The sequence below is a fragment of the Sorex fumeus genome, unplaced genomic scaffold (assembly GCF_029834395.1).
Source record: "Sorex fumeus unplaced genomic scaffold, SorFum_2.1 ptg000007l, whole genome shotgun sequence".
NCBI lineage: Eukaryota > Metazoa > Chordata > Mammalia > Eulipotyphla > Soricidae > Sorex > Sorex fumeus.
Genome location: NW_026606064.1, coordinates 4320945 through 4340611, shown reverse-complemented (window position 1 = coordinate 4340611; position 19667 = coordinate 4320945). Strand labels below are relative to the sequence as shown.

At 40.0% G+C, this 19667-nt stretch overlaps 2 protein-coding genes across 2 annotated transcripts; both read left to right on the top strand.

The window, feature by feature from the left end:
- The first annotated feature begins 2654 nt into the window (after nt 1-2654).
- Nucleotides 2655-3593, top strand: LOC130044439 (olfactory receptor 8J3-like). Its single transcript, XM_056137180.1, has one exon. The coding sequence runs from the start codon at nt 2655-2657 to the stop codon at nt 3591-3593; it is 939 nt and encodes a 312-aa protein (XP_055993155.1).
- A 14701-nt stretch (nt 3594-18294) lies between these two features.
- LOC130042053 (olfactory receptor 1044-like) lies at nt 18295-19251 on the top strand. Its single transcript, XM_056134406.1, has one exon. It carries the CDS (start codon nt 18295-18297, stop codon nt 19249-19251), a length of 957 nt encoding a protein of 318 aa, XP_055990381.1.
- Nucleotides 19252-19667: the final 416 nt, after the last annotated feature.

The window sequence follows — 19667 nt, the reverse complement described above, 5'->3', positions numbered from 1 at the left end:
CTTGAGCAATGCTTGGAAACCCCCAAAGGACATAGTTCCATTAACACATGTTAATTACTCAAAAACACTCATTTTCCTACTAAACTTATCTGAGAAAATCATGGCCAGAAAACCAAAAATTGTTGGATTTCCTGCTGGTAGTGTTTGAGCTACCTGGAACAGTTGCCACCCTGTTGAATAAACATCTGGGGGGATTCTCCTTGAGGAAAAGGGTCTCCAGAGACACCATTCCAAACAGGAGAATTGTCTGCCAACCCCTCTATCATGAGCAGCTCACCTTGACTATGGGTAGACTTCCTCTGAGGGCTTATGTTAATCAAGCTATCTGCCACCTTTTAGTTATACCCATTGCAGTGCCTCTGAGGCATATCAACTTTAAGAGATATCGCAATTCTCTGTGCTTAACTTCTCTTTTGTGCCATACCTCTCCTGCATTGTTTCCCATTCTATCCTGGTCCACACACACACACACACACACACACACACACACACACACACACTCTTTAGAGTTCCTTTTTCTCTATATTAAATTTTTTAAAAATTTTAAAGGCCCTCCCGTTGATCGTCGATTTGCTCGAGCGGGCCCAGTAACGTCTCCATTGGAGACTTTGTTGTTACTGTGTTTGGCATATGGAATACTCTCGGTAGCTTGCCGGGCTCTCCGAGAGGGGCGGAGGAATCGAACTCGGGTCGGCCATGTTGGCCGCTTGTAAGGCGAATGCTCTACCACTGTGCTATCGCTCCAGCCCAGAACATCCTGGAGCCTGCTGTTCTTTCCATCAGACAGGGGAAATGACACAAGGTAACATGAATGCCCCAGGGTCAGTTACAAAACATAATAGTAGTCAATGATAGCACTAATTAACCTTCCACCTAAATTAAAGAGGGATTGTTAATATGCGAAAAGTTATTATAAAATCAAAAGTAATAGAATACAAAGCTTCAGAAGATAAAAATTAGAGAATGAATATGGTGTTTGCTGATCAAAATTATTCCTTTTAAAGTGATTTATAGATAACAAAGATTTCAGTGAAATAGAGAAGTGGCTATTATTTGGAGCTATTCATTTTGGCTATTAACAATGTTTTTGTAAAAAGAGACAATGGAATGGTTATAATTTCTATATATAATATTAAAACTTGCAAACATCCAGAACATAATATTAAAAAGAAGCATTAGAGAAAACACAGAAACAATGTCTTGTAATAAAGCTTTTAAGGGGTAAAATAAAAACAAGATCATAGAATTGGATTATTATTCCCAGCAGAAAGGATGCAGATTAACTGAAGAACATATTAGGAGTTGTTAGGACCATATTAAAAAGTATTAAATGAAAAAAACTCATATCATCATGCAAGCTAACCTTTCTTATGTATCTGCAATTGTAACCACAACAATAAATCCCCTACTTAGATAACTGCTTGTCTAACTCATTAAATTTTCATAGTTGCCAAGAAAATATGCTTGTAGTATTACTTTGATAACTCTGTCTTATGCCATATCCATAATACTCAAAATCATTCATGACTATTATGCCAATTGCAAAAAAAAATGTGCAAATACCATGTGAAACTGTATCAACTTGTGGAGTAAATGAAAAAGAGATGAGAGAGAAAAGGGTCAAGAAGCAACACCTAGGGGCTGGAGTGATAGCACAGTGGGTAGGGCATTTGCCTTGCACGCTGCCAAACCGAGTTTGGATCCCAGCATCCCCTATAGTCCCCCTAGCATCGCCAGGTGTAATTCCTGAGTGCAGAGCCAGGAGTAACCCCTGTGCATCACAGGGTGTGACCCAAAAAGTAAAAAAAAAGTCACATCACTTGGGATCATATAATAAGGTAAAGTAAAAGGTAAAAGCCCTCCCGTTGATCGTCGATTTGCTCGAGCGGGCCCAGTAACGTCTCCATTGGAGACTTTGTTGTTACTGTGTCTGGCATATCAAATACTCTCGGTAGCTTGCCGGGCTCTCCGAGAGGGGCGGCGGAATCAAACTCGGGTCGGCCATGTTGGCCGCTTGTAAGGCGAACGCCCTACCCGCTGTGCTATCACTCCAGCCCCTAGGTGTTGCTTCTTGACCCTTTTCTCTCTCATCTCTTTTTCATTTACTCCACAAGTAAATGAAAATCATTTACTCGATAGCAAAGTGGAAGGGCGTTTGCCTTGCAGCACGCAGCTAACATGGCCAACCAGAGTTCGATTCCTCCGCCCCTCTCGGAGAGCCCGGCAAGCTACCGAGAGTATTTGATATGCCAGACACAGTAACAACAAAGTCTCCAATGGAGATGTTACTGGGCCCGCTGGAGCAAATGGGATCATATAATAAATATATAAAAGTCTTTCTCAGATTTTATCAAATAGACATGAGTTAGATTGTCATCTTCATTGTTTAATGGTAATACATTTAATAATATAATGAAAAGTAAATCCATAATCTATGCATGATATTGGATTAACCACTTATTGTAACATCCATGTTTCTGTGACTCCCAGGTAGAATCAGAACCTTGAGTTCAATATGTTTTAGGTTTATACTTGATTTTAGGAACTGTTATTCAAATGAATTGTCTCTTCCATATAATTGCAGAACTAAAAATAATTAAAAATTGCCTCACTTCTCTTTGCATCCCCAAAGAGATGAATTTCCAAACGCTTCTATGGCTCCTGGAAACTTCACCTGGGTCACAGAGTTCATCCTCACTGGTGTCTCCAATCGTCCAGACCTTCAGATTCCTCTCTTCTTCGTTTTCCTGCTCATCTATGGACTGACCCTGGCAGGGAACTTAGGCATCATCATCCTCACCAGTGTGGACTCCCGACTTCAGACCCCCATGTACTTTTTCCTCCGACATTTGGCTATCATCAATTTTGGAAACTCTACTGTCATTGCCCCTAAAATGCTAAACAATTTCTTAGTAAAGAAGAAAACCATCTCCTACTATGAATGTGCCACACAGTTGGGTGTGTTCTTGATTTTTATAGTGTCTGAGGTTTGCATGTTAGCTGTGATGGCCTATGATCGCTATGTGGCCATCTGTAACCCCTTGCTCTACATGGTGGTGGTATCTCGGCGAATCTGCTTTCTGTTAGTGTCCCTTACATACTTCTATGCTGTCTCCACTTCTATTGTGGCTTCATACAGCGTTTTCTCTGTGACCTACTGCTCTTCCAATGTAATCAATCATTTTTTCTGCGACATTGCTCCTCTCTTAACATTGTCTTGCTCTGATACTTACTTTCCAGAAACAGTAGTTTTTATATCTGCAGGCACAAATTTGGTTATTTCCATGACCACGGTGATAGTTTCTTATTTCAATATAGTTCTGTCCATTCTCAGAATGCGTTCAGCAGAAGGAAGGAAAAAGGCCTTTTCCACCTGTGCTTCACATATCATGGCAGTCACGGTATTCTATGGGACACTTCTGTTCATGTATGTGCAGCCTCAGACCAGTCATTCACTAGACACTGATAAAATGGCTTCTGTGTTTTATACACTGGTGATCCCCATGCTGAATCCAATGATTTACAGTCTGCGGAATAAGGATGTGAAGGATGCTTTCAATAGATTTATAACAAATTTATGTTCTTTAAAATAAAAAAGTGATTTTAGATCTCCCTAGGTAAATGAAGAAGTAGTTAAAATGGACTGTGAACAAGTCAGAGGGAAAGTAATGATTAAGTTACTGACTTTAATTATGAGCAGTTCATGTGGGAGGAGATAATTTCAAAACTAACTGAAATTCTTAGAAATATGCAGTTAATGTAGAAGCAAAAAATTGTTTACAATTTCCCAATGAATATGAAAATAGACTGAAAGGAATATTCAGTATTTGGATGAGACATATGTTAAAAACAGGTCAAGAGCACAGGAGATAAGGCACTTGTCTTGCTTACATTAGAACCGGCCTCGGTCTTAGTTCAACTTTTTGATATCACATATGATCCGCTGAGCAATGGGGTCACTTCTGAGCACAAAGCCTATAATAGCCCAGCCACTATGTACCAAATTATGTGGCTCAACACCTCCTTTCCCTGCTAAGAAAAAAAGAAGTAAAAACAAGTTTAAATAACAACAGTATACAGGATGAGAGAAGTCATTTGAACTTTCTTCATTTATCCCCCGTATATTTTTCTGGATATGATTAGGAACAGTGAATCTCTGGTACCTTGATCCACATCTAAAGTGGCATGTACAAGTCAGTACTTGTATATATGTGCATAGTTTCAGTATTAGAACTATTGTTTGCTTGCAAATGGTTACACCCTGCAAAAATTTTTTTTGTTTAAGATCCAGTTAACTCACAATCTCACCCACACCTCCCAGCAACTAACATTCTCATTTATCATTATTTTAGGAATTTTCATATAAATGAAATCATACAATAGAATGTTATAGTTTTCTGTCACTCAGTAGTTTCTGCTTTAACTTTTTTTTTCTTTTTGCATGCATTAGAATAGAGTTTTTTTTACTACTGAACAGTATTTTTATTTATGTAGATATGCATGTGTTAGGAGGCCATTTACTAATGTCTAAGTAACTATCAGTTGCCTTTTGGATTATCTTATTTTTTATCAAATACAAGCAATGTTACTCTGAATACAAATAATGTTACTCTTAACATTTATGTGTCACTGTCACTGTCTTCCCATTGTTCATCGATTTGCTCAAGTGGGCTCAGTAATGTCTCCATTTTGAGACTTGTTGTTACTGTGTTTGGCATATTGAATACGTCACGAGTAGCTTGCCAGGCTTTGCCCTGCGGGGGAGATACTCTCGGTAGCTTTCCGGGCTCTCCGAGAGGGGCAAAAGAATCAAACCCGGCTCACTACCATTTATTTTAGGTTTTTCCTTATCTGTAGTTGATACTGAGTAGAAACTGGTTTTTCAAAAGTATTTGCATTAATAATTTCCAAATCAGGTTAACTTTGTTAGAAGGCAAAGAAGTTAGTCAAAATTTAACATGTCTAGAGTATTTGATCTCTGTGACTTTTAGTAACAAATTTCTGAAGCAAAAAGTATTTAACGGATTATTTTAGCCATCATCCTGATAGCCTGAAGCCATAGCATTATGAATTGGTAGAAAAAAAAAGATTTCAGGTTTTCCTGTTGAAATTCCCCTTCCCCTCAGCAGGACTCCTTAATGAAGAAAAAAATGGAGCATTTCAACACTGCAGTGACTAAGAAGAGCCTCTTAGACTTTATTATTTTCTGAGAATGAACAATTGGGTGAAAAACAGAGAACTGGGACAGTCAAAAATGGGATTGCTCTCAACAGTTGGAAAGGGGAAAACGAGGCTTCCTCTTTCACCAGGGTGATGTTTGAGGATATGATAAAACTTGATAAAACGAACCCCCCATGGCATTTTCCTTCATTTTCCTTATACTCCTCTTAGTTTCTGTAGATTTAGCAGTGAAACCAGGCTTTTTAATTTGCATCTCTTTAATGACTATACTGGGCTGGAACAATAGCACAGCAGGTAGGGCGTTTGCCTTGCACATGGCCAACTGCCTGCCCACAGCAGAGCCTGGCAAACTCCCCGTGGAGTATTTGATATGCCAAAAACAGTAACAATAAATCTCACAATGGAGACATTACTGGTGCAGGCTTGAGCAAATTGATGAACAACAGGAGGACAGTGCTACAGTGCTTAATGACTATACCATTGAGCTTGATTTTTCTCATAAGTCTGCCACGGTTCTGTTAGCTTGTTGAATATCCAAACCAAAAGAGGAACCCTTGATTTTCTCTTGCTAGCTGCTGTAAGCAGGTCCATTTTAGCTGCCTCCATCCTTAAGCATACCTGTAAATTTCTGGGCTCTATATGAGCCTAAAAATTTTTAAATTTCTCAAGACCTCAGCAAACAAATATCCTAAAAGGCCGTCAGAAAAGAGGGCCAATATTCTAAACAGAAAAGAAACATAAAACTTTAGCATTAAATTAGCAACATAAAGGCTCCAAATTAACCAGCTGATTCTGTAAAAAAAAAAAAAAACCAGGAACTCTGACTTTTTTTGGTGACAATTTTGTTACTTGATAAATCAAAGAACCTAATCGTCACTGAAAAAGACCTAAGTAAAGACACCCTTATTTTTAACTTTAATCTTTTAGGTACTATGTTTCCCCAGGGAATGGAATTTGTTTTGCTTTTACTTTTCAATAAACTTTTCTATTTCTAACTCTGAGCATCTTTATTATTCAGTATTTTTACTCTTGAAAATATCAAAGAATGTGGGAACTGTGAACAAACACAGAGAACACCACACCTCTCCTACATCAAGACCAGTTCTGACACCTCGCAGGCTGTGCAACTTTTACCTTTTCAAGTCACTGAGATTGCATTTGTACTAAAATCTTCCCTAGAAAAGTTTGTTATTTCAAACTTCATTCCCATGTCTTGCAGGACCGCTGGAGGCCCTCACCGGATTAATCCAAAATTCATTCTTGCTTCCAAAAGCAAGAATTAGAATATACTAAAAGCATCCAAATTGCCTCCAAAACTAATGGGTAAGAACGTGCCCACTTTGGGAGAATATTTGAGTCATAGAGCACAGCGGTAGGGCGTTTGCCTTGCACGCAGCCAACATGGCCGACCCGAGTTCGATTCCTCCGCCCCTCTCAGAGAGCCCGGCAAGCTACTGAGAGTATCTCGCCCGCACGCAGAGCCCAGCAAGCGCCCCGTGACGTATTCGATATGCCAAACATAGTAACAACAAAGTCTCCAATGGAGACATTACTGGGCCTGCTCGAGCAAATAAATACATAAATAGAAAATAGTCTTTGGCAATTAAAGTTAGGAAACTGCAAGACTACAAGATGAAACAGGGGAGCAGGTGGGGAACCCAGGGGCAATGAGTTTTAGGTGAATTTATTAAAGTCATAATGAGTGAAGCCACATCAAGGATTCATCAAGACCTGTTAGAAAAGATTCAGTGGTCCTAGTTTCACAATATCCTTGCAAGGGAACTGGGAGGCCCAACAGCTTGGAAAATCCCAACTAAGTCAGCAACCATTACATCTTGTTTCACTGTAGCTCTCTGCTCGTCACTCTGGTTAGGTTGGCTTGGGCCAAACATGAGAGTGGTGGTGTTAGCAAAAGCAAGTTCAAGTGCCAGTAGTTCGCTAGCCAATTATTTAAGCAAAGTGCAAGCCTATGAAAATTCAGGTGAATGAGACCAGTTGTAGTTGATTCTTCCTGCATTAACATATGCCTCAGAGACCTGGGCCCTACGCAAACAGGATGAGAATGCTATTCAGGTCTCCCAAAGAAGAATAGAAAGAGCTATGCTTGGAATATCATGTTTCACTCAAATGAGAGAAAGAATCCGGAGTTCCGACATCCATCCATGATCAAGAATCAGGGACGCTGTCTCATTTGCCAAGGTGTCAAAAATCAGTTGGGCTGGTCACATAATGAGATTTAAAGACGACTGCTGGACTAGAGCTGTTACCGACTGGATTCCACGGGATGTCAAAAGACCGTGTGGCCGCCCACCTACCAGATGGTCAGACTTCTTCATCAAGATCATGAACGATCGGTTTGAGGCTCTTCATGTTCCCAGAGCTAACAGATGCCATTGGGCTACACTAGCACGCTACAGGGACAAATGGAGACGTTACTGGCGCACGCTCAAGCAAATCGACGACTAACAGGAAGTTAAGTGATTAAGTGATGAAAATTCAACAAATATTTCAGGTGCTATTTATGGATGGTTTTCTGTATGAAACGATAACTATTTTAAAACCTGCAATATTAGCTTTTCATGACTTATGTAGGACATTTCTTGGATGCCTTTGCAATATTTGTTTTAGATCCCAAATTCTTGATCACTTGATCACTTGATATCTTGTTACTCATTGATTTGCTCGAGCAGGTGCCAATAACGTCTCCATTCATCCCTGTCACATGCTAGTATAACCCAATGACATTTGTTCATTCTAGGAACACGACAAGCCTCAAACCAATCATTCAGGGTCTTGATAAAGAAGTCTGACCATCTCATAGGTGGGCAGACACCCGATCTTTTGACATCCCATGGAATCCAGTCAGTAACAGCTTTAGTCCAGCGGTTGTCTACAAATCCCATTATGTGTCCAGCCCATCTGATTCTCGACACCTTGGCAAATGAGACAGCATCCCTGATTCTTGATTGTCAAAAGAGCTTGGAACTCTGGATTCTTTTTCTCACTTGAGTGAAACGTGATACTCCAAGCATAGCTCTTTCAATTTCTCTTTGGGAAACCCAAATAGTGTTCTCATCCTGGGTCCAGGTCTTTGAGGTGTATGTTAATGCAGTAAGAACAGTGGAATGGAAGATATGTGCCCAGAACCTGAGGGTCTTTGTCCTCTTAGCTATTTCTTCAACACTCTTGAAGGCGTTCCAAGCCACTCTCTTCCTTCTGTGCAATTCAGGTGCCAGGTCATTTGTCATGTTCACTTCTCCACCTAGGTACACATAATTGTTGCATTCAGCCATGCTCATTCCATTGAGAGAGAATGGAATGTCAGGAACAATACCGTTTCTAATAAACATTGTCTTCCTGAGATTAGCTATACTCGGACATTTCCACACTCAAGGTCGAAGTCAGCCAGCATTTGTGCTGCTTGGCTAATGTTTGGTGTTATTAGTACAATATCATCAGCAAAGCATAGGTGGCGTAATTACCAATCATCTATCTCCACTCCCATTCCTTCCCATTCCAGTGCTCGCATGATGTTCTCGAGGGTGGCACTGAAGAATTTTGGTGAAATGGTATCACCCTGCCAAACCCCTCTCTTGACATGGATGATCACTTCTTTATAGAATGGTGAGATCCTGGTAGTGAATTCGCAATACAGCTCACGGAGGATCCTGATGTATTGAGTTTGAACGGCCTGTTTGGCTAGGGCTTCAATGATCGCTTCCATCTCAACAAAATCAAAAGCCTTCTTTAAATCAATGAACATTAGACAAAGTGGCATCTTGAACTCCTGAGAAACCTCAATGAGCTTGGTTATCGTGTGGATATGGTCGGTCATGCTGAATCCTTTGCGGAACCTGGCTTGCTCGCATGGTTTCATCTAGTGTTCTACCAATCCTATTTAGGATGACTTGAGTGAACAGCTTGTAGACAACAGACAACAGGCAGATTGGATGATAGTTGTCAATGTCGTGGATATCTCCCTTCTTGTACAGTAGTACAGTCCTGCTGGTTTTCCATTGCATCAGAACCTTGCATTCAGACACGTAGCATGTGAAGAGCCAAGCCAGTGTGTTGATGAGTACTGATGGCAGTTTTTTCAAACTCTTAGATAATGAAATTTAATTTTTAACTGTTTATGTGATATACCTAGATGTATAGAAGTTGAAATAATTTATTTATGTTTATATGTCACTTAGTTTTTTTAGAGTGTTTGATTGTCTAAACACTCCATGTTTCGGAATACTATACCATAGTTACTAATTGACTATTTCTTTTTGTTCTCTGGTTTTTGGTCCACACCCAGAGATGGTGAAGACTTAGTCTGATTTTTACACGCCTGGCAAGGCTCAGGAGACCACATGGAATTATGGTGACCAAACACCTGTGGGCCATTTGCAAAGCAAGCATCCTACCCACTCATTCTATTACCTCCCAGCCCCCTAATTAATAATTTATGTTGTTGCAGGTAAATTCTGTCTTTGAAAGGTTCTGGAACTTATCCTGTGCAGACAGAGAGAAAGAGACAACTAAATTGAAGAAACAGGAGAAATTTGGGGAGTGCACCTGTGACTGGGTCCTACTGACCTCTAGGAGAGGTTCAGGGGGAGATTTTAAGGTGTATTGGGCAGAAGAGGGACAAAGGATCAATGTGCTTTGTCTGTCATCCTTTTATGCACAGGGAGTGGATGTAAGGAAGCAAGGCATGCAACCTGGTGGCTACTAGGCACCAGATGGACCAGTAAGTCCTGTCTTCCACATGCAGGAGTGGGGGTGGGGGTGTGATCTTTCATTCCAGGAATGCGTTGCTATCTTATCAGCCAGCAGCCATCCTAAGCAAACCTAAAAGTCATTACCTTCCTCCGTTATTGGAAATAACTTCTTATAAATAATGTGTTCACAGTTTCTTCAAAGACCTATTTTAGCACAACACAAGGGATTTGGTAAAATCTGTGTCTCTAAATGAGTCACTCTGAAATAAATAATAAATAAGAACTATATTTCAACTTGATGTATAGGGGAAGAAGAGATTTGTTAATATTTTAAGTCTGGCTATGAATATAAATCTTTTAGTTTTCTTTTTAAATAAATATCTATTGACAGTGGACTAGAATAAAATGAGAAAATATATAGAATGTTTCTTTTCTTTTTTTTAATGGTATTTGAACATTATGGGCTGGAGTGATAGCAAAGCAATAGAATGTTTCTTTTCTTTTTTTTAATGGTATTTGAACAAAATGGGCTGGAGCGATAGCAAAGCCATAGGGTATTTGCCTTGCACGCAGCCAGACCAGCTGAGCCAGGTTCGATTCCTCCGCCCCTCTCAAAGAGCCTGGCAAGCTACCGGGAGTATCTCGCCCACAGGGCAAAGCCTGGCAAGCTACCCATGACGTATTCAATATGCCAAACACAGTAACAACAAGTCTCAAAATGGAGACATTACTGGGTCCGCTCAAGCAAATCCATGAACAATGGGAGGACAGTGTTTTACAGTGTTTGAACAGAATACTTTGATAGAAAGAGGAAATATAACAAACACTTGAAATCTCAGTCTGCTTGCCTTGTAAATGATAGTCAAAGTTGCAGTATATACATTTTGATTATGTGTTTCATGTATCAAATTAATTTTTCTCTCTCACTGTAAATATATATATTTTTCCATACTCATATTCAAATGTGGTATACCTGACAAAATAACCTTTTTATTTAATATCCAACATAATCTGTGCCTTTTATAAAGTATCATACTTATAGTTTTGGTATTGAGTTTCTTGATCATTTTGTGCAAAGTAATTCTTACAACAAACAAAATTAGGAGTATGAGTAGTATTCTGGATAAGACATTAGAATTTAAGTACAATTAAGAGAAAACCCATACTGATAAAGTTGATATATTTTATCAGTTGCATTTTATTAGCACATAAATTGTCTGTAATATATCACTGTCACTGTATCACAGTCCTTCTATTGTTCATCGATTTGCTAGAGCAAGCCCAGTAACGTCTCCATTGGAGACTTTGTTGTTACTGTGTTTGGCATATCAAATACATCACGGGGAGCTTGCCAGGCTCTGCTGTGCGAGCGAGATACTCTCGGTAGCTTGCTGGGCTATACTGAGCATATTTTAAAATCACAAAAATGATCAATAGTATCAATAGTAGACTCACGAGACTGGAGTGATAACACAGTGGCAGGGAGTTTGCCTTGCGTGCAGCCAGCCCGGCTGAGCCGGGTTTGATTCCTCCGCCCCTTTCAGAGAGCCTGGCAAGCTACTGAGAGTATCTCACCAGCATATATCTCACCTGAAATATATCAGGTTAAAAAATGTAGCAAAACAGGCCATCTTGACAGCATTTAGCCGAAGAGAAGGACTACATAGAGGGCGGGATCCACAGATCCCGAAGGAAAAAAAAAAAAAAACAGGTTCCAAAAAGAGCCGAGATCATCGGGAAGTCCCAGATGGGGTAGGTACCGCATCCCGCCTCCCCCAGATGGAACCCCGGTGACCAGAAACCTCTACAAGCACAGCTCGAGTATGCGGGAACTAGGACTTTTCCTCAAAACCGCGCGACATCTCTCTATATACAAAGTGATCCATGGGAAGTAAACCACCTAACGTTTCTCTCTGAAAATCATAGTTAAGCTTTGAGCACGGCCACAGCCCCAGAAACACAAGTACTTAATGCATAACCCAGCAGCTTGGAGCAGAAAAGTGAACGGGTTATGTGTTAACCCAGGCCATCAAGTCCGACAGAGGGGAAAGGGTGTTGGTCCCTTCCGCCCTCCTCCCTCTGGAAAGAAAGGTGGCGGCCACATGGGAGCCTTGTGGACAGCAGGCATGAGCCGGGGGAGCGGGAGCGACTAAAACCTCATGGGAAGGGGGGCGTTCCGGTCCGTCCTTCACGCCCTACCGAGGTCACCAGTTGCCCCCCACGAACGGCTCTCCAGCATGGCCACAGCCCCAGAAGCACAAGGACTTAATGCAGAACCCAGCAGCTTGGAGCAGAAAAGTGAAAGGACTATGCGTTAATCCAGGCCATCATGTCTGCCCGGAGGGGAAAGGGTGTTGGTCCCTTCCGCCCTCCTCCCTCTGGAAAGAAAGGTGGCGGCCACATGGGAGCCTTGTGGACAGCAGGTATGTGCCGGGGGTGTGGGGGCGACTGAAACCTCATGGGAAGGGGGCGTTCCGGTCTGTCCTTCACGCCCTACCGAGGCCACCAGTTGCCCCCCGCGAGCGGCTCTCCAGCACAGCCACAGCCCCAGAAACACAAGGATTTAATGCAGAACCCAACAGCTTGGAGCAGAAAAGTGAAAGGACTATGCATTAATCCAGGCCATCAAATCTGCTGGAGGGGAAAGGGTGTTGCCCCATTCGCCCTCTCCTCTCTGGAAAGAAAGATGGCGGCCACATGGGAGCCTTGTGGACAGCAGGCATGAGCCGGGGGAGCGGGGGTGACTAAAACCTCATGGGAAGGGGGGCGTTCCGGTCCGTCCTTCACACCCTACCGAGGCCACCAGTTGCCCCCCACGAGCGGCTCTCCAGCACGGCCACAGCCCCAGAAGCACAAGGACTTAATGCAGAACCCAGCAGCTTGGAGCAGAAAAGTGAAAGGACTATGCGTTAATCCAGGCCATCATGTCTGCCCGGAGGGGAAAGGGTGTTGGTCCCTTCCGCCCTCCTCCCTCTGGAAAGAAAGGTGGCGGCCACATGGGAGCCTTGTGGACAGCAGGTATGTGCCGGGGGTGTGGGGGCGACTAAAACCTCATGGGAAGGGGGGCGTTCCGGTCCGTCCTTCACGCCCTACCGAGGTCACCAGTTGCCCCCCACGAGCGGCTCTCCAGCACGGCCACAGCCCCAGAAGCACAGGGACTTAATGCAGAACCCGGCAGCTTGGAGCAGAAAGTGAAAGGACTATGCGTTAATCCAGGCCATCATGTCTGTTCGGAGGGGAAAGGGTGTTGCCCCAGTCGCCTTCTCCTCTCTGGAAAGAAAGATGGCGGCCGCATGGGAGCCTTGTGGACAGCAGGTATGAGCCGGGTGAGTGGGGGCGACTAAAACCTCATGGGAAGGGGGCGTTTCGGTCCACCCTTCACGCCCTACCGCGGCCACCAGTTGCCCCCCACTAGCGGCTCTCCAGCACGGCCACAACTCCAGAGCACAGAAACCAATTTCTTAACTATCTGACTTTCAGTATAAATACTTCCAGGGTCAATAAGTAAAATAGCAGAAATCCAAAACCAACATTTAATTCTTGAACCCAGCTGTAGAAAGCAAATCACGTCACAATGCTTTTTCAGCATGTCTGATTGGGGGGGGGGGGGTAAACTCTAAATAATAGTGGTGAATCTTTTATTGAAACAATGAATCTAATCAAAGCAGATAGAGTGTTAACTAGAATTCATCTGCCCCACAGGGACTGGGAGGGGTGGGGGGTGGGGTTTTATTGGGGTTCTTCATGGTAAAAAAAAAGTATTGGTAAAGGGAAATGTGTTTGATATTTGCATGACTGAGACCTAAACCTGAAAGCTTTGTAACCTTTCCCAAGGTGATTCAATAAATAAAAAAAATAAATAAATAAAAAATAAAAACAAAACAAAAAAAAACTAAAAAAAATGTAGCAAAACAAATATATAGGAGCCATGTTAAAGGCAGCTATGAAAAAACAAAATGATATTTTATATGCAATTCAGACACTTGATAGCCTTGATAGCAAACAGTACATCGATTTCTATTAAGACTGATAAAACTGCAAGCATCTATATGAAGCTCATGAATTAGATCATTCTGCAATACAATTTTTCACTTCCATATTTTATCATGTTACATATTTTAAACAAAGTTACAGGGATAATATCTGTGAATATATGGTTAGTTATGGGATGGAGAGATATTACAGTGGGTTGGGCATTTGACTTACACATGGCCCATTAGGGTAATTTTAAGTTAGAAGAACATTTAAGCACAAGAGTAGAATTATAACTATAGATAAGCAGCTACTCAAAAACAGAAAATTATATTAATTAATCTTCAGTGTCCCTTGATATCCCAATTGAGAACAAGCTATAATTTCTAATCGTGCTTGCATCATGCCTTGTGATAAGATCCTTGGGGACAATGACACTCACAAAACTATGCAGTCACTTGCTACAGAGATTCACTATGAGGCAAAAAAGGAGCACCGTCCACGCAGACAGGCAAGAGGGTATTTTTTTTTTTAGAGTTTTTACATCTTTTATTACAACATTTAATGGTGACCACCCATTAAAACTGTTGCAAGTATCTAAGTATATTATAAATTTGTCTGACATGTTATTGCTTCTGGATTATAAACTGGAAAATAATTATAATACTTGTACTTGTTGTAGTGCTATTATTATTTTTTTTTATTAGTGAAACACCATGAGGTACAGTTGAGGGTATGTTTTTAAAGAAAGGACTTTGACTCACTGATGTCAAATAACCTCACTAAATAATATCACCATGCATGTAACTTAAAATAAGAAGTTTTAAAATAGATTAATGAATGAAAAATAGTTTTTAGGTAGAAATGTTACTATTTGCTGTTTTGAAATTGGAGTAAAACAATTACAAGTAAAAGAGACAAGATAAAGGAAAGTTACCTTAAACTTTCTTTATGGTCTATTCCATTGTTTGGCCATTCATCACTTTGTTTTAAATTCATAAACAATGGCTGGAACTTCATAATTCTCAGTTCAAATTGTTGAATGAGGAAATGAGCAAACTGTAATAAACTTCTAAAAAGTATCAATTAGAAATAATCAAGACAAACACTAAGACTAGAACATCTGCAATTCTGCTTAGAGATCAGAACAAGAATTTTATTTTTTTTTGGCTTTTTGCATCACACCCAGTGATGCTCAGGGATTACTTTTTGTTCACAATTGTTGAGAGTTTAGAAAATTTAGTAAATTCCTCAGAAATTACTCCTGGAAGTGCTCGGAGGACCATATGTGTTACAGGGAATCAAACCCGGATAGGTCATGTGCAAGGCAAATGTCCTACTAACTGTACTATCACTCCTGCCCCCCAAAATATTCTTGGAGCTGTTCATAAATCAGACTTGTGTTGGTGAGATGGTGATTATGTGTGGTGGATTATAATGGAGTTTCTGAAACCGGGCTTGCAACTACCAGTAGGTTACAAACTGAAATTGTAGAACCTTAAACATGTTTAGAGCCGGTGGATTATATTACAGGGAACACATTACAATAGAACACCAGAAAACATAAAAGATAAGTGCAAGATAGGTAATGACTATTAATCTCATTAATAGTACACTCATTAACACTACACCATAAGCAACTGCTATTTCTTTCTGTGGTTTGTGGCAAGAAATGTTGGAGTCTAGATAATCACAGTTTAAACAAGAGCCTCAGTTGAAACAGCAAGCAAAAAATTTGCTTTATCTTCCTCTGTAATTTTGTATTTTTGATAAAAATATATCTTCCAATTTCAAATGCAAATAGATATTCTGAATGAATGGGTTTATAGGTCCTTATTTTTCTTATTTTTCTGTAATTGTACAGTAAAGCTGAACCTGTGCTAGAGTTTCAAAATAGAATACAAATTTATTGGACTAAGAAATATAACAGCATGTGAGGTGCTTCTCTGCATGTAGCCTACCTGGGTTTAAACCACAGCATTACATACTGTCCCTTGACACCACCAGGAGTGATCCCTGAGCAGGGCCCTGAGAAAGCACTGAGCAACATCAGGTGTGTCCCAAAAGCAAAGGGAAATAAAACAGAATTTATGATGATATTTTAATAATTTAAAAGTTACTATTACCACAATGTATTTCTTAATGATCATATCAATGAAAAAAGTTAAAAAGACATTAAAATATACTACTAATAATTTGAATAATAGTGGTACATAAAAAAGACAAATCGATAAATTCTAAAGAAAATTTGAACAGATACAGACTTTTCATTCATTCAATTTCCCCTCAAATAATTTCCATAATATATAAAAGAACATGTATCACTTAAAACAAGAATGTGGGCCAGAAAGATAACACAGCATGTGGGCTTTTGCCTTGTGTTGGTCTGTGCTGGTTCAATATATACTATCACATATGGCCCCTCAAACCTGCTAAAGAGCCCAGAACCAGGAATAATCCCTGAGCACTGCCAGGTATGACTTAAATATTCAAAAGTAAGTAAGTAAATAAATAAATAAATAAATAAAGCAAGAATATGTTGCCTTCATTTTCTAGGTGAAATAAATAGAAAGAAAAATTGCATAAACAAGACTTGGTGTTTAATATTTATAAGAAATTCATTATTTTATAGTTTCCAGTTTAAAAAAATGGTAATTAATAATTCAAGTATCATAATAGATGAAATAGAGCTGATGTTTTGACAGTACAGCATTTGCCTTGCATGTGTGGGTTCCTGGGCTCAATTCTAAGCACTCCAAAAAAATAAAACATCCAAAACAAATAAGAAACTTTTATCAACTTAAAGAGTGTATTAAATTAGTAGACAAAATACAATGTAACTTTTTAAATAAAATGTAAAAACACTTATCAGAGATTGGAAATTTGAAAGAAAAAGTTACAAATCACTTAGAAAGAAAATGCTGATTTTATTAGAAGTCATAGTAACAAAAACAAAACAATCACTGTCCTCCCGTTGTTCATCGATTTGCTCGAGCGGACCGAGTAACGTCTCCAGTGTGAGACTTGTTACTGTGCTTGACATATGGAATACGTCATGGGTAGACTGCCAGACTTTGCGGTGCAGGCGAGATACTCTCGGTAGCTTGCCAGGCTCTCTGAGAGGGGTGGAGGACTCGAACCTGGCTCAGCCTGACTGCCTGCGTGCAAGGCAAATGCCCTACCACTGTATATTATAAAATTATATGTGTATTTATTCTCTTGGAGCATAATAGTTCATGGTTTAAAGGTAAAGATGGGGTCTAGTACAACTAGGTCACAAGTCTTGCAGGAAAATGTGGGTTCAATCCCCAGCATCCCATATGGTCCCCCAAGCCTGCCAGAACATTATCCCAGAGCACAGAGTCATGAGTGACTGAATACCATTGGGTGTGGCCCAAAAACAAATAAGAAAGAGTGAAAGATGTTTATCAATATTATATCAAAAAAGATCTAGAAATAATATAAGAATCTAACAATAGAATATATATGATATACTATATTGAGAACAAAATGAAGAAACGCAAACCACCAAGTGAGAAATACATGGGTTTTAAACCTATCTAACTTATTCAGAGCAGCTATATAATTTGGATTGGTATTTCAATTTTAATCTTTTCTGCACCTATAAAGTAGGTATAAAAATATAGTTTTAACACAAAGGTGTAATGAAACAAAAAAAGATATTATCCATGTTCATAATTGGTATTATTAAATTAATAATTTAATAATTATTAAATTATTGGACTGTAGCACTGTAGCACTGTCCTCCCGTTGTTAATCAATTTGCTTGAGCAGGCACCATTAACGTCTCACAACAAATTGTGAGACTTGTTACTGTTTTCGGCATATTAAATACATCAACAGGGAGCTTGCCAGGCTTTGCCGTGCAGGTGAGATACTCTCGGTAACTTGCCAGGCTGTCCAAGAGGGGCAGAGGAATTGAACCCGGGTCGGCTGCATGCAAGGCAAATGTCCTACCCACTGTATGAAATTGGAAAATTAAAATATTATGCTGATCTTTATTAAATGAATTACTAAAATGAATTAGAAAATGCAAAACTGTTTTAGCCAATATTTGAATGGTGTGGATTTTTGTCTGCACAGTTAAATCATGCCACTGTAGCAGACCAGTGTTTCTTTATAAAAGTAATGTTAGTATGTGATAATTCAGACCTTAGTCATTTTTACAAATCTAGTTTTCATTTGAAATAATTTATTGTATGAGATTATTGAAGAGATTTTCGCAATGTGGATGATTGGACAATTTCCATTTTTATATACTGACACTGATTTAGAATCTCAGCATACTAACAATAATTAGAATAGTAGTAAAATGTCTTGACAAGATTTTAAAGCATAAAATCACCACTTAAAGAAATAACTAATCAAATTGAATTCATTTCTCTACTATGTGCAGATGTCTTAGAGAGATATGGCCCAGATGAACTGCACAGAGGTAGAAGAGTTTATTCTTTTGGGTCTCACAGATCGTCAGGAGTTGAAGATGCCCCTCCTTATGGTTTTCCTCTCCATTTATGTCTTCACTGTAGTCGGTAACCTGGGTTTGATTCTACTCATTAGAGCAGATGCACGACTCCACACACCAATGTACTTCTTCCTCAGCAACCTGGCCTTCGTTGATTTCTGTTACTCATCTGTCATTACACCCAAAATGCTTGGGAATTTCTTGTACAAGCAAAATGTCATCTCGTTCAACGCGTGTGCTGCTCAGCTAGGCTGCTTCCTAACCTCCATGATATCAGAATGCTTGCTACTGGCTTCCATGGCCTATGACAGATATGTGGCCATTTGCAACCCTCTCCTCTACATGGTTGTGATGTCTTCCGAAATCTGCATTCAACTTGCAGCTGTCCCCTATGTCTATAGCATCTTGACGTCTCTTTTCCACACCATCCTCACTTTTCGCCTCACCTATGGCCACTCCAATATCATCAATCATTTTTATTGTGATGACATGCCTCTGCTCAGGCTGGCCTGCTCAGACACTCAGTCCAAACAGCTGTGGATCTTTATCAGTGCCGGAATTACATACATTCCCTCTGTTCTGATTGTCTCTGTCTCCTATGTGTACATTATTTCTGCCATCCTGAAGATGAAGTCAGTAGAAGGTAGGCGCAAAGCCTTCTCCACATGTGGCTCTCACATGCTGGCTGTCACCATCTTCTATGGGACTCTCATCTTCATGTACTTGCAGCCCAGCTCAAACCATTCTCTGGACAGAGATAAGATGGCCTCTGTCTTCTATACCGTGATCATTCCTATGCTGAACCCCTTAATCTATAGTCTCAGGAACAAGGATGTGAAAGATGCCCTGATTAAAGTGATCAATAAAAAACAGGCTTTAGCATTTATGAAGTTTGAAAGATGATGTGGTTCAGGAATGTTTCTCAATCATATGCCTTACATTTGTGTGAACCTGAGTTCTACCCATCACAGTGACACATAAATTTAGTAATAAAATTAAAATGCATTTGAATAATTGAAGCAGACTCTTTTTGATAATTGGCTTCTCATACTCCATTCATAAACTAGTAGCCACTATATCTTATGTGGTAAGCAATAAACAGCTTCATTAATAAATTAAACGTTCTCTGAATTCTTGATAAATGTCAACTTTATAGCAACATAGGAGTCATTTACATAGAAATTTACATCATCAAACTATGGAAATAGCTCAAAAAGGAAAGGAGCATGCATTTTGCGTGTGGAAACCCCCGACTCAATCACAGGCATTACAAGGTCCCCTCTAGCACCACCAGGATATACTGAGCTGAGAGCAAATCC

Coding starts and splice junctions, on each gene's coding strand:
- LOC130044439 (XM_056137180.1), top strand. CDS start 2,655: ATGGCTCCTGGAAACTTCACCTGGGTCACAGAGTTCATCCTCACTGGT.
- LOC130042053 (XM_056134406.1), top strand. CDS start 18,295: ATGGCCCAGATGAACTGCACAGAGGTAGAAGAGTTTATTCTTTTGGGT.